General features: G+C 47.0%; 2 protein-coding genes across 5 annotated transcripts in view; one reads left to right on the top strand and one right to left on the bottom strand.

The window, feature by feature from the left end:
- The window catches only part of LOC310837988 (E3 ubiquitin-protein ligase TRIM11-like), a 1,016,249-nt gene that overhangs the window by 853,999 nt on the left and 151,345 nt on the right, over positions 1 to 10,905 (top strand). The window lies entirely within an intron of this gene.
- On the bottom strand, positions 4,079 to 10,852 carry WHR1 (winged helix repair factor 1). 4 transcript variants are annotated; one of them, XM_083725228.1, is made up of 8 exons: positions 10,714 to 10,852; positions 8,442 to 8,570; positions 8,118 to 8,263; positions 7,700 to 7,795; positions 7,471 to 7,610; positions 6,327 to 6,424; positions 6,085 to 6,232; positions 4,079 to 4,617 (listed from the first exon to the last, which is right to left on the bottom strand). In XM_083725228.1, exons 2-8 carry the CDS (start codon positions 8,524 to 8,526, stop codon positions 4,572 to 4,574), a joined length of 759 nt encoding a protein of 252 aa, XP_083581354.1. In that variant the 5' UTR covers positions 8,527 to 8,570; positions 10,714 to 10,852; the 3' UTR covers positions 4,079 to 4,571. The 4 variants fall into 4 exon arrangements, with proteins under 4 accessions (XP_083581354.1, XP_083581353.1, XP_083581355.1 ...); XM_083725227.1 differs by having other exon boundaries at positions 8,442 to 8,543; positions 10,714 to 10,830; XM_083725229.1 differs by having other exon boundaries at positions 8,118 to 8,260; positions 8,442 to 8,543; positions 10,714 to 10,802.

The following is a 10,905-nucleotide window of genomic DNA, read 5'->3' on the forward strand; positions in this document are numbered from 1 at the left end:
CTCTGCTCCATGGGGTCACGAAGAGTCGGACACGACTAAACAACAAATATTAGGTGTGAGGGCTAAGTGGAACCTCCAGCTTTAGCAGCAGTATACCTCTGAATGCCAGCGCAGACAGCACAGGAAGCAAGTTTCCTTTGCACCTGGCCTGCATGCTTCCCTAATTCATTCTGGACAGCTGTTATCAGAGAACAGTTTCTAGAATAGGACCCCCCTTGAACCTCATGTAGCAAAGTAAAGGTAAAGGGACCCCTGACCATTAGGTCCAGTCGTGGCCGACTCTGGGGCTGCGGTGCTCATCTTGCTTTACTGGCCAAGGGAGCCGGCGTACAGCTTCCGGGTCATGTGACCAGCATGACTAAGCAGCTTCTGGCAAACCAGAGCAGAGCTCTACTTGCACTTTGACGTGCTTTCGAACTGCTAGGTTGGCAGGAGCTGGGACTGAGCAACGGGAGCTCACTCCGTCGCGGGGATTCAAACTGCTGACCTTCTGATCGGCAAGTACTAGGCTCTGTGGTTTAAGCCACAGCGCCACCCGCGTCCCACTATGTAGCAAGACTCTTATATAAAATAGCATATTGTAATCAGAAAATCATGGTGGCATTCTTGCATGCATTTCTATTTGGAATTACCAGCTGAATTTGTGGTACTTCTGAGTATAAAAACAGGGGTCAGCAATTTTTTTCAGCCGGGGGCCGGTCCACTGTCCCTCAGACCTTGTGGGGGGCCGGACTATTTTTTTTGGGGGGGAGGGTAAATGAACAAATTCCGATGCCCCACAGATAACGCAGAGATGCATTTTAAATAAAAGGACACATTCTACTCATGTAAAAACATGCTTATTCCTGAACTGGAATTTAGGCTGGATTTAGAAGGCGATTGGTCTGGATCCGGCCCCAGGGCCCTAGTTTGCCTACCCATGGTGTAAAACATGTGTAGTATCAGGCCATAAAGACAAGGAACCTGTGGCGCTGCAAATGTTCCTGGAATATAATTGCCTTCATCCCCTCGATCTGGACGCTGTAATTCGGTTGACGTAGACCAGAATGCCATTGGCTTTTTTTGCTGCTGCATCTCACTGTTGACTCATGTTGAGCTTGTGCTCCACCAAAACCTGAAGACCCTTTTCACATGTACTACTGGCCATCCACATGTTCCTCATCTTATATTTGTGCAGCTGGTTCTTCCTGCCTAGGTGCAGAACCTATTTGTGGATTAGTGGTTAAGAGCAATAGACTCGTAATCTGGGGAACCGGGTTCGCTTCCCTGCTCCTCCACATGTAGCTGCTGGGTGACCTTGGGCCAGTCACACTTCTCTGATGTCTCTCAGCCCCACTCATCTCACAGAGTGTTTGTTGTGGGAGAGGAAGGGAAAGGAGAATGTTAGCCGCTTTGATACTCCTTCAGGTAGTGATAAAGCGGGATATCAAATCTAAACTCTTCTTCTTCCTATTGACATTAATTTTCTTAGTTTGGTCCCTCCCAGTTGTCCCATCTGTTAAGGTCATTTTGAATCCTGATTCCTATGTATGTACTGTAGATATGCAAAGAGAGACATAATCTATGTTGAAGCAGAAGGGACCAGACTGAACATCTATTCAGAGAGAGTTTTTGGGTCGGTTTCCATGGGTGAAGAGTCTTATTTTAGCTCGGTCACAGGGCATAGGCTGAACAGGGCAGAACACCCCAGATTTAGACAGTGGCATCTCCACCTACAAGGAGCAGGTCAGTCGTGATGTGGAAGACCTTCCACTAGAGAGCCACCAACAGAATCATAGAGTTGGAAGGGACCCAAGAGGCATCTAGTCCATTGCAGGAGAGAGTGAGTATATAAATACTGGGCTCAAAAGACAAGTACCAAACAGGAGGCCACTTCCTGCCTGACAGATGTTGTTGGGCTCCTCTGGGCAGGAAGGATAGCTGCTTGCACTGTACAAAGCAAATTAATGCCAGTGCACTGGAAGATCTAGGGGATCTCATCTACCCCTTTAAAGGTAAAGGGACCCCTGACCATTAGGTCCCGTCATGACCGACTCTGGGGTTGCGGCGCTCATCTCGCTTTATTGGCCGAGGGAGCCGGCGTACAGCTTCCGGGTCATGTGGCCAGCATGACTAAGCCACTTCTGGCGAACCAGAGCAGCGCACGGAAACGCCGTTTACCTTCCCGCCGGAGCGGTACCTCTTTATCTACTTGCAGTTTGATGTGCTTTCGAACTGCTAGGTTGGCAGGAGCAGGGACTGAGCAATGGGAGCTCACCCCATCGCGGGAATTTGAACCACCGACCTTCTGATCGGCAAGTCCTAGGCTCTGTGGTTTAACCCACAGCGCCACCTTTAAGTGCATATAAAAGGTAACAGGCTCACTTCCAAAGTGAAAACGCATAGAAAAGCTCAAGATACACATTAATCTACCCACACGTAGGTGAGGAATCATATGATTATATGCCGCCTTAGAGTTTTTAATTTGATTTAATTTGATTCAACGCATGTAATTATTATTATTTTCAGTTGCTATCTCTGAGAAACGTAGAAAATAACAGGATATATTTATCCGAAAGTCTTCAAACCTACATGACCCTTTAAAAATTAGGTAAGGAACCAAATGTTATTTAATACTGTTTTATAATTTATGACTGTTTTATAATCTATGGTAATTTAGAATTTAAATGTATTTTCATGTAATATTTGATACTTCCAGCTGATTAAGGTGAATACATCAAAACAGGGCCCTGTCCTGGTTTCTGATCCATAATGGACTTCTGACTTCTACTCAATGATTGAAACTAAGACCTTCACATCGAATCTGACTATTGACTAACATGAACTTGTCTCTACTCATAAACTCTCATTTCAAATTCTGTAATGAATTATTGTGTTATACATATCTTTATGAGTTTGTAATCTGTTAGTGTTTGTAATCTCTATTTGAGTTTGTAATTCTTGTCAAAATACATACTTTTGAATGGATCAGTTTTTGTTAAAACTGATTATTTATTTGTGAGTAGGGACTACTCCCACTACTGAAACTTACATTGGCCTGAGTTCTTGGTGTGTTTTTTCTTAGTGTACTGGAAGAAGCAAAGATCACCAGTGTCATTATATGGCTTTAGCAGAAATGTTATAAAAAACTAAGTACAAATAGATTGTTAATGCATTAAAGGGAAAAAAAGGTTAGAATATGTTAAGATAAATTACAGGACAGAAAACAGAGGAAGATTGAAAGGAACTGCTGAAACAGTTAATTGAAGTGGAATACAAAAAGGGAGGTGTGAGGAGGTCGATGAAACAAGTGAATGAAAGATAAGATATTGAAATTATTGGATATGTTTTTAATTGTTCCTGTTTTGTTTTGTTAATTCAATGTTTTATGTAGTGTTTTTGTTTTTGTATTGTATTGTATTGTTTAATTCTTTTTCTTTTTTGTAATCTTTAAACTGTTAATAAATATTATTTAAAAAAACAACAACAAAGATCACGAGTGTCAAAGCAATTATTCCTCAACATCAACTTTGTTGGATCGGTCCTGTTGTGTGCATGCCTGATTATTGTCTTCCAAAGCAACTACTCTATTCCGAACTTAAAAATGGTAAGCGTAAAGCTGGTAGTCAACAAAAGAGGTTCAAAGACTCTCTCATGGCAAATTTAAAAAAATGTAGTATAAACACTGACAATTGGGAAACATTGGCCTGTGAGTGCTGCAATTGGAGAACAGCCTCTACTAAAGGTGTCATGGGTTTGGAAGACGATCAAACTCAGGACAAAAGGGAGAAACTTGCTAAGAGCAAGGCATGCTTGGCAAATCCACACCATGATCAACTCCCACCCAGAAACCTATGTCCCCATTGTGGAAGGACGTGTGGCTCCAGAATTGGCCTCCACAGTCACTTACAGACTCACTGTTAAGACCATGTTTATGGAACACAATCTTACTTGGCTACGAGTGATCGCCAAAGAACGAAGTAGAACTAAGCTGTTGTGGGATGCATATCCGTTGCTAGTGTCTTTCAGGAGGTGGTTACATACATCCCTTGTCGCCAGAACGCATCTTGTCCCCAGAACGTATCGTCTTCAGAACATATCAGCGAGCCAAGAAGAAATGCTTTTAATCAAGCTCCAATGTAATTTTCTGAAACACTGGGGTCATCTAAGAGATCGACACTCATACATACACGGCCACACACACACTGCCAGGAAGGAATTCCTTGTGGGAACATCCTGGCTCTGGCTGTTCTTAGATGCGCAGGTTTGCCACGGTTCTCCGGCATCCAGAGATCAAGCTGAGAGATTGCACAAGCGGCTCCCTCCTCTCTTATCCACGGTCTCCCGTCAGTCACGTCAGTCAGGGGTCCTGCCAAGATGCTCTCGCACGTTGGGCCCATATTAAGTGCAAAATATAAATCTGTTTCATAAATAATAATTAAAAAAATGTTTTTTGCAGGAAAAGGTCCCGTTTCTTCACAACGATGCTGGTGGCTCAGGGAGGCACCCTGTCCCCCGTGGCGATAGCCCCAAGCAGCATCCATTCATTTTAGGCACAGCTGTTGGTTTGGTGGCAGACAAGTGGCATGTCCTTAATCATCAGCCAGTCGGAGGAGGGTGCCGGAGGTCGTGGGCACGCTAGAGGAAGCGAGAATGAGGTGGTCAGGTTAAAAGCAGGACTAGAATAAGAAGAGCATAAGAAGAGGCCCAGCTGGATCAGGCCAGGGCCCATCTAGTCTAGCATCCCGTTCTAGTGGGGTAAAAAGGTAAAGGGACCCCTGACCATTAGGTCCAGTCGTGGCCGACTCTGGGGTTGCGGTGCTCATCTCGCTTTACTGGCCAAGGGAGCCGGCGTACAGCTTCCGGGTCATGTGGCCAGCATGACTAAGCCGCTTCTGGCGAACCAGAGTAGCGCACGGAAACGCCGTTTACCTTCCCGCCGGAGTGGTACCTATTTATCTACTTGTACTTTGACGTGGTTTCAAACTGCTAGGTGGGCAGGAGCAGGGACCGAGCCACGGGAGCTCACACCATAGCGGGGATTCGAACTGCCGACCTTCTGATCAGCAAGTCCTAGGCTCTGTGGTTTAACCCACAGCGCCACCCGTGTTCTAGTGGGGTAGGAGAGATGAAAATAACGCCCATGTATTTCACACCTGGAAACCAATGTGCCCCTTTGGTTTCAGATACTACATGGGTATACAAGTCTACCTTCAGATGTCTTCTAAAAGTCTGGTAGTTGTTTTTCTCTTTGACATCTGGTGGGAGGGCATTCCACAGGGCAGGGGCCACTACCAAGAAGGCCCTCTGCCTGGTTCCCTGTAACCAGGTAAGGACGCAGCTGCAGAAGCGCAAATCTGCTCCCAAGTGAAAGCAACTCCCAAGCATTCCTTTGCAAGCAAGGCTTGCTGTCCGTGCTGGTGACAGAGAGCCCCTCTGATGACATCAGGTGTTTGGCAGGTGGGTGGCATCATCCACCTGCCCAAATGGCCCTGGGGGTAAGAGAGGTTGGGATCCAGGTCACCAGCCCAGAAAAGGACCCCACTCCCTTGTATGTAGGGTTACAGCCTTGGTTGGCTGCCCAAGGGCAGGATCAAGCTCTACAGCAACAGGCTGAGCTCCAAGGCAACACAGTGGTGCCTCGCAAGACGAAAAGAATCCATTCTGCAAGTCTCTTCATCTTGCGGTTTTTTCGTCTTGCGAAGCAAGCCCATTAGCGGCTTAGCGCTATTAGCGGCTTTGCGGGCTTAGCTGATAATCGTCTTAGCATCTTAGCAGATCAGCTGATAAGCGGCTTAGCGGATCAGCTGTTAAGCGGCTTAGCGGATCAGCTGTTAAGCGGCTTAGTGGATCAGCTGCTAAGCGGCTTAGCGGATCAGCTGTTAAGCGGCTTAGCGGCTTGGGGAAAAGGGGGGGAAAAGGAAAAAACCCCGCAGGAACTCGCAAGACATTTTCGTCTTGCGAAGCAAGCCCATAGGAAATTCGTTTTGCGAAGCACCTCCAAAACGGAAAACCCTTTCGTCTAGCGGGTTTTCCGTCTTGCGAGGCATTCGTCTTTTTGCATTTGGTTTTTTACAGGTGGGAGCGAGAGCAGAAATCTAGTACCAGTCCACCAGCTGGGCTCCAATAAGGTCGTGGATGTGATAAGGAAGACCCAGCTTCACAGCGCTTGGAGCTCGGCGGTTCTGCAGGTCAGACAGCAAAACCTCCTTGTATTTGGCCTTCTGAATCATGCTCAGCACAGCTTTCCTCCCTGGGAAGACCGAGAGACACGCACAACACAGATCAGTAAGTTGCTGCCGTCAGAGGTGTCCCAGCTTTTGCCTGGAGCAGGGGAACGAACTAACCTTTGATGAAGCATTTGACAAAACGACCTGCCCCAGGCACTGCCAGCCACCAGCTCCCTGCATCCCGGACAGTCAGGACTCCGGCATTCACCAGCTGCCTGAACATGAAACACAGGAATGAGAGAGAAATGCAATTCCCCCCCATTACGACTTGCCCCTTTTGTACCAAGATGCAGCCGCTTCTGGGACTGTGGAAAGCCGGAGATAACAGGAGTCTAAGGAAAGCGTTGCTCAGTGATGCTATCAGGAGAGGACTTCAGGGGAAAGATCCTGTTCAGTAAAACGAGCAGGAGTGTCCCCAAACACAGCAGAGCTGGCTTACTGCATTTTGAAGTAACGTACAGTGGTATCTCGGGTTAAGTACTTAATTCATTCTGGAGGTCCGTTCTTAACCTGAAGCACCACTTTAGCTAATGGGGTCTCCTGCTGCCACCGCACCGCTGGAGCACGATTTCTGTTCTCATCCTGAAGCAAAGTTCTTAACTTGAGGTACTATTTCTGGGTTAGCGGAGTCTGTAACCTGAAGCGTATGTAACCCGAGGTACCACTGTACTTTCCATTATGGAGAGGCCAGGAAATGTAAGACAACTGAATCCAGAGTTCAAAATGATCAAACCACACCACTAAGTGTGTTTGAGGATCTCGGTATGAGCCACTGTTTCTTCTTCTGAAGAAGTCAAGTATGATGGTCCAAGCCGTTTGTGTTATTATTTTTGTAAACAGCTTTGAGGGCTTTTGTTTTTGTTTGTACAATTGTAGCCATAGAATTGTACACTTGGAAGGGTCGTCTCGTCTAACCCCCTGCATTACAGAAATATTTTTGCCCAGTGTGTAACTCGAACCCACAACCCTGAGATTAAGAGTCTCATGCCCTTATATACAGTACATTACTATATTCTTAAAGGGTGCCTGCTGTGGCATGCGCAGTCATGTCACAGAATACTTCCCCTTGCCCCCAGGGAACTGGGTTGTTTAACCCCATACAAAATTATGCAGATTTAAACCAATCAGAACGAATTCAATCGATTTACTAAGATTCAGTATAACCAGACACAGCAAAACCTCAAAGAAGAAGCCCAATCTTCATACACGGCCCTCAGAACAAACCCTACTCTGATTCCACTCTGGGGAAAACTTTACTCACGTGATTTCCGCATCACTGAAGCCAAACTCTCTCAGCATCCTTCTTTTGTCGAAACTGATGTCGGGGCAGGAGCTGAGGACAGAATCCAGAAATTTCCTAACAGTCCTATCAAAGTCCTTCCCAGATGTAAACTCTAGCACCTGTGGGAGAAAGAGCCGTCACAATCTCTCCCCGCTTCTGCAATGCCCCTCAACTCATCACATACACACACACAAAATGGACACAAGACCTTGGATTTATAGTTGTCTGTGAACGCCACAACAAAAGTGTCTGCATCGAAACCATGCTGGAACATCCGGATCCGGCCCTCATCTTTCAGCTGGCTCTGGAGAAAGAGAGACAGAGGGAGGAGGAGGTTTTATTTATTTTAACCAGTCTATTTCAAATGCAAACTCTGAAGGTGAAGAAATGGAGGCAGGAGGAGGAGAGATTTGTCTATCTATAGAGACACCTCATTTTATCGAAATCATGGTAGGGTGTGTGCGTGTGAGGAGGAGGAGGTTTATAGGTTTCCCATAGGATCCTTTGGTTCTTTATTTGTCAAACACCCCATATCCTGGGGAACCTCAGGTCCGGGGGAGTGGGGGGCAAATTCAGCCCTCCAGATTCCTCTGCCTGGCCTCTGAACTGAGGAAGGAATCACCTACCAAGTGCCTGTCGACGGTCGTTCGGTCTTTGACGAGGCTGTAGATCTGGTGTTTCAGAATCAAGGGTGGCAGAAAATCCTCAAATAATTTGCGGGGGAAGAGAGAGGCCAAGAACTGGAGTGCAGATTCTACTGCCTCGGGGCCTTCTAGGGGAGGAAACATAAAAAGCTGGCATATTTCTGCAGCGCTCTGCCTCATGCCATCCAGAACTGATGGCACTCACCTCTCACTCATCATCCCCCCATAAGTCCTCTCAAGCGCACCTCCTCATGCAGAGAGAGAGAACTCTGATGCCTCAACACACAACACTTCCTCCATTCTCACCCTGTTCGAGAGGCTCCGATCCAAGAACCAGCCGTCGTTTTTTTGCCTGGAATGATTCTGAGATGAGCCGATGCTTCCGCTTCATGGGGCTGGAGGTGAGGGCTAAAGATGGGAGACAGAGTCATTATGCTACCTGCTCCAGGTGTGTAGAACTCTCTGGTCCTCTAGATGCTGCGGAACTACTGTATTTTTCGCTCCATAAGACACACTTTTTCCCTCCTAAAAAGTAAGGGGAAATGTGAGTGCGTCTTATGGAGTGAATGGCGCTGCGCAGAGAGAGCGAGAACTGTGCAGTGCCCCTTCACGACGTGCCTGTCAGCGAAGCCGGAGGCTTCACTGAAGGGGTGCTACGCAGTTCTCCCTCTCAGAGAGGGAGAACTGCGCAGTGCCCCTTCAGCGACGCACCGTCTTGGCTTCTGCCTTAGCCGTGCGCAGCCTCTTCGGGCAGGGGGAGCCTTCATCCCGCTGCCCTGAAGAGGCTTGGCACAGTTATCCAAGAAGCCAGAACAGCCACACAGTATCCCAGAAGCCAGATCCCTCTTGCTGTTCTGGCTTCTGGGATTCAGAATAATTTTTTCTTGTTTTCCTCCTCCCAAAACTAGGTGCACCTTATGGTCTGGTGTGTCTTTTGGAGCGAAAAACACGGTACAACTTCCATCAGCCACAGCCCAGGGATGATGGAAGTTGTAGTCCAGCAACATTTAGAGTGCCACAGGTTCCTCACACCTGCCACAGATCCTTGCTAGCCTTCATTCCCCAGCCTCACCCCCTTCAATACTGAGGGCCATTTCAGAGACCAGTGTCTTCTTCCTTCTCAGCCTTTCAGTCATAATGGTCCTCCCCTTCTTCCAATATATTTCTGGGTACTCTGCAATGAGCTACACCCCCCCCATCTCTAATCCATCCCAAAAGGTCCCTCGGCGTTCATTCTGGTCAATATCTCACAATCCTATTGTCCTCAGAATACCCTTGATGCTGCAGACTGCACACAACCCACAACTTTCATTGCCCTGGCACCTCAGGATAAGGCTGACAGCATTCATACTGGCAGGCCCTGTCTCCTGTATTATTAAGTACTGGCTGGCATCTGGAAGTTAAGGAGGAAAAGCTCATCACTTCCCTGCCATGCCCTGAAGAACTTCAGTTGCTTAATATCTGCAAGTCAAGCAACTTCAAAAGCACAGGGGAAGTAAAACAAGTTGGGTGTGGATCACACCTATGCTGATCAAATAGTTGGATAACTGGATGCTGTATGCTTTGCATATGAGTGATTCAGGTTTCTGCTTTTTCTAGCCTGGCTTCATCATCTGGCTTCAATTTTGCCTTTGAATGTTATTGTCGTCTCCTCTCTATGCAGTGTGATAAATGGCTTTAGCATCAGTTTCCCCTCCCCCCTTCATCAGTACTGTATGTTTGTGTATCCCCACACACCAAGCCAGTTAGAGGGCTACAGCAAAGCAGGCTCTGCCCCATGCAAGCTAATGCCACAACCAAACATTTAATATTTTCTTTTTAAAAACGTTATTATCAAAATTTACAAATATCTTTAAAAGAAAATGTATTTCCATGACACATCTGTCTGTTTTGAAAACACGATATTCTGTGATAACATTGGATAAATTTATCACAACACAATTGCTTTCTTGGGAGCAGAGTCCACTTTATTAGTAGTAGCTGTATCACAGGGCAGTTCACTACATAAAAACACAAAATGGGAAACCAAAACACACTTAAAAAACAACAACCCAGAAACACCGCCCCCACAAACACATTATTATTATTATTGTGCAAACCCATTGCTCTTGCGTAAGAGGAAAAGTACAGTGGTACCTCTGGTTTCATACTTAATTCGTTCTGGAGGTCCGTTCTTAACCTGAAACTGTTCTTAACCTGAAGCACCACTTTAGCTAATGGGGCCTCCTGCTGCCACCGCGCCACCGGAGCATGATTTCTGTTCTCATCCTGAAACAAAGTTCTTTACCTGAGGTAATCTTTCTGGGTTAGCGGAGTCTGTGACCTGAAGTGTATGTAACCTGAGGCGTATGTAACCCGAGGTACCACTGTACTGTAGTTTCAAAAGTGAAGATGTAAATAGACTAGCAAATTGTGGAAGCAAAATCTGAAACGCCACGAGTTGCATCCAAGACCCGCTCAAGAGGAGACCCATTGAACCAAATAGCCCTAAGTTAGTGATGCCCATTGATTTCCTTGAGTCCTCCTCTCCCTCCCCTCTTTCCCACCCCCTCCTCCATTTAAAACACCCCCGACTCACAAAGCGACCCTCTCGCCTGCCAGTCCCCGCTTCCGGCCAGAGCTGCCTCTGATGACGCCACCGCAGCTTCTTCCTCTCCAAAACAAGCCACTCCAAGTCCCCACCCGAGTCGGCAAAGCTCCCGGCTGCCCGCCTCCGGAAGATGACGTCACTCCCCTCCAACTCCGCCCCTTTGACACGCTTGCCGGCTGC

The sequence above is a fragment of the Podarcis gaigeae genome, assembly GCF_964106915.1.
Source record: "Podarcis gaigeae genome assembly, chromosome: 2".
NCBI classification, from domain to species: domain Eukaryota; kingdom Metazoa; phylum Chordata; class Lepidosauria; order Squamata; family Lacertidae; genus Podarcis; species Podarcis gaigeae.

What these genes read in the sequence shown, in the direction of transcription:
- WHR1 (XM_083725228.1), bottom strand. Translation starts at nt 8,526, where the DNA reads ATGAAGCGGAAGCATCGGCTCATCTCAGAATCATTCCAGGCAAAAAAA. An exon ending in ATCGGAGCCTCTCGAACAGG is followed by an intron (nt 8,264 to 8,441) that starts GTGAGAATGGAG and finishes TTCCTCCCCTAG; the next exon opens with AAGGCCCCGAGGCAGTAGAA. An exon ending in TTCAGTGATGCGGAAATCAC is followed by an intron (nt 6,425 to 7,470) that starts GTGAGTAAAGTT and finishes TTTCATGTTCAG; the next exon opens with GCAGCTGGTGAATGCCGGAG.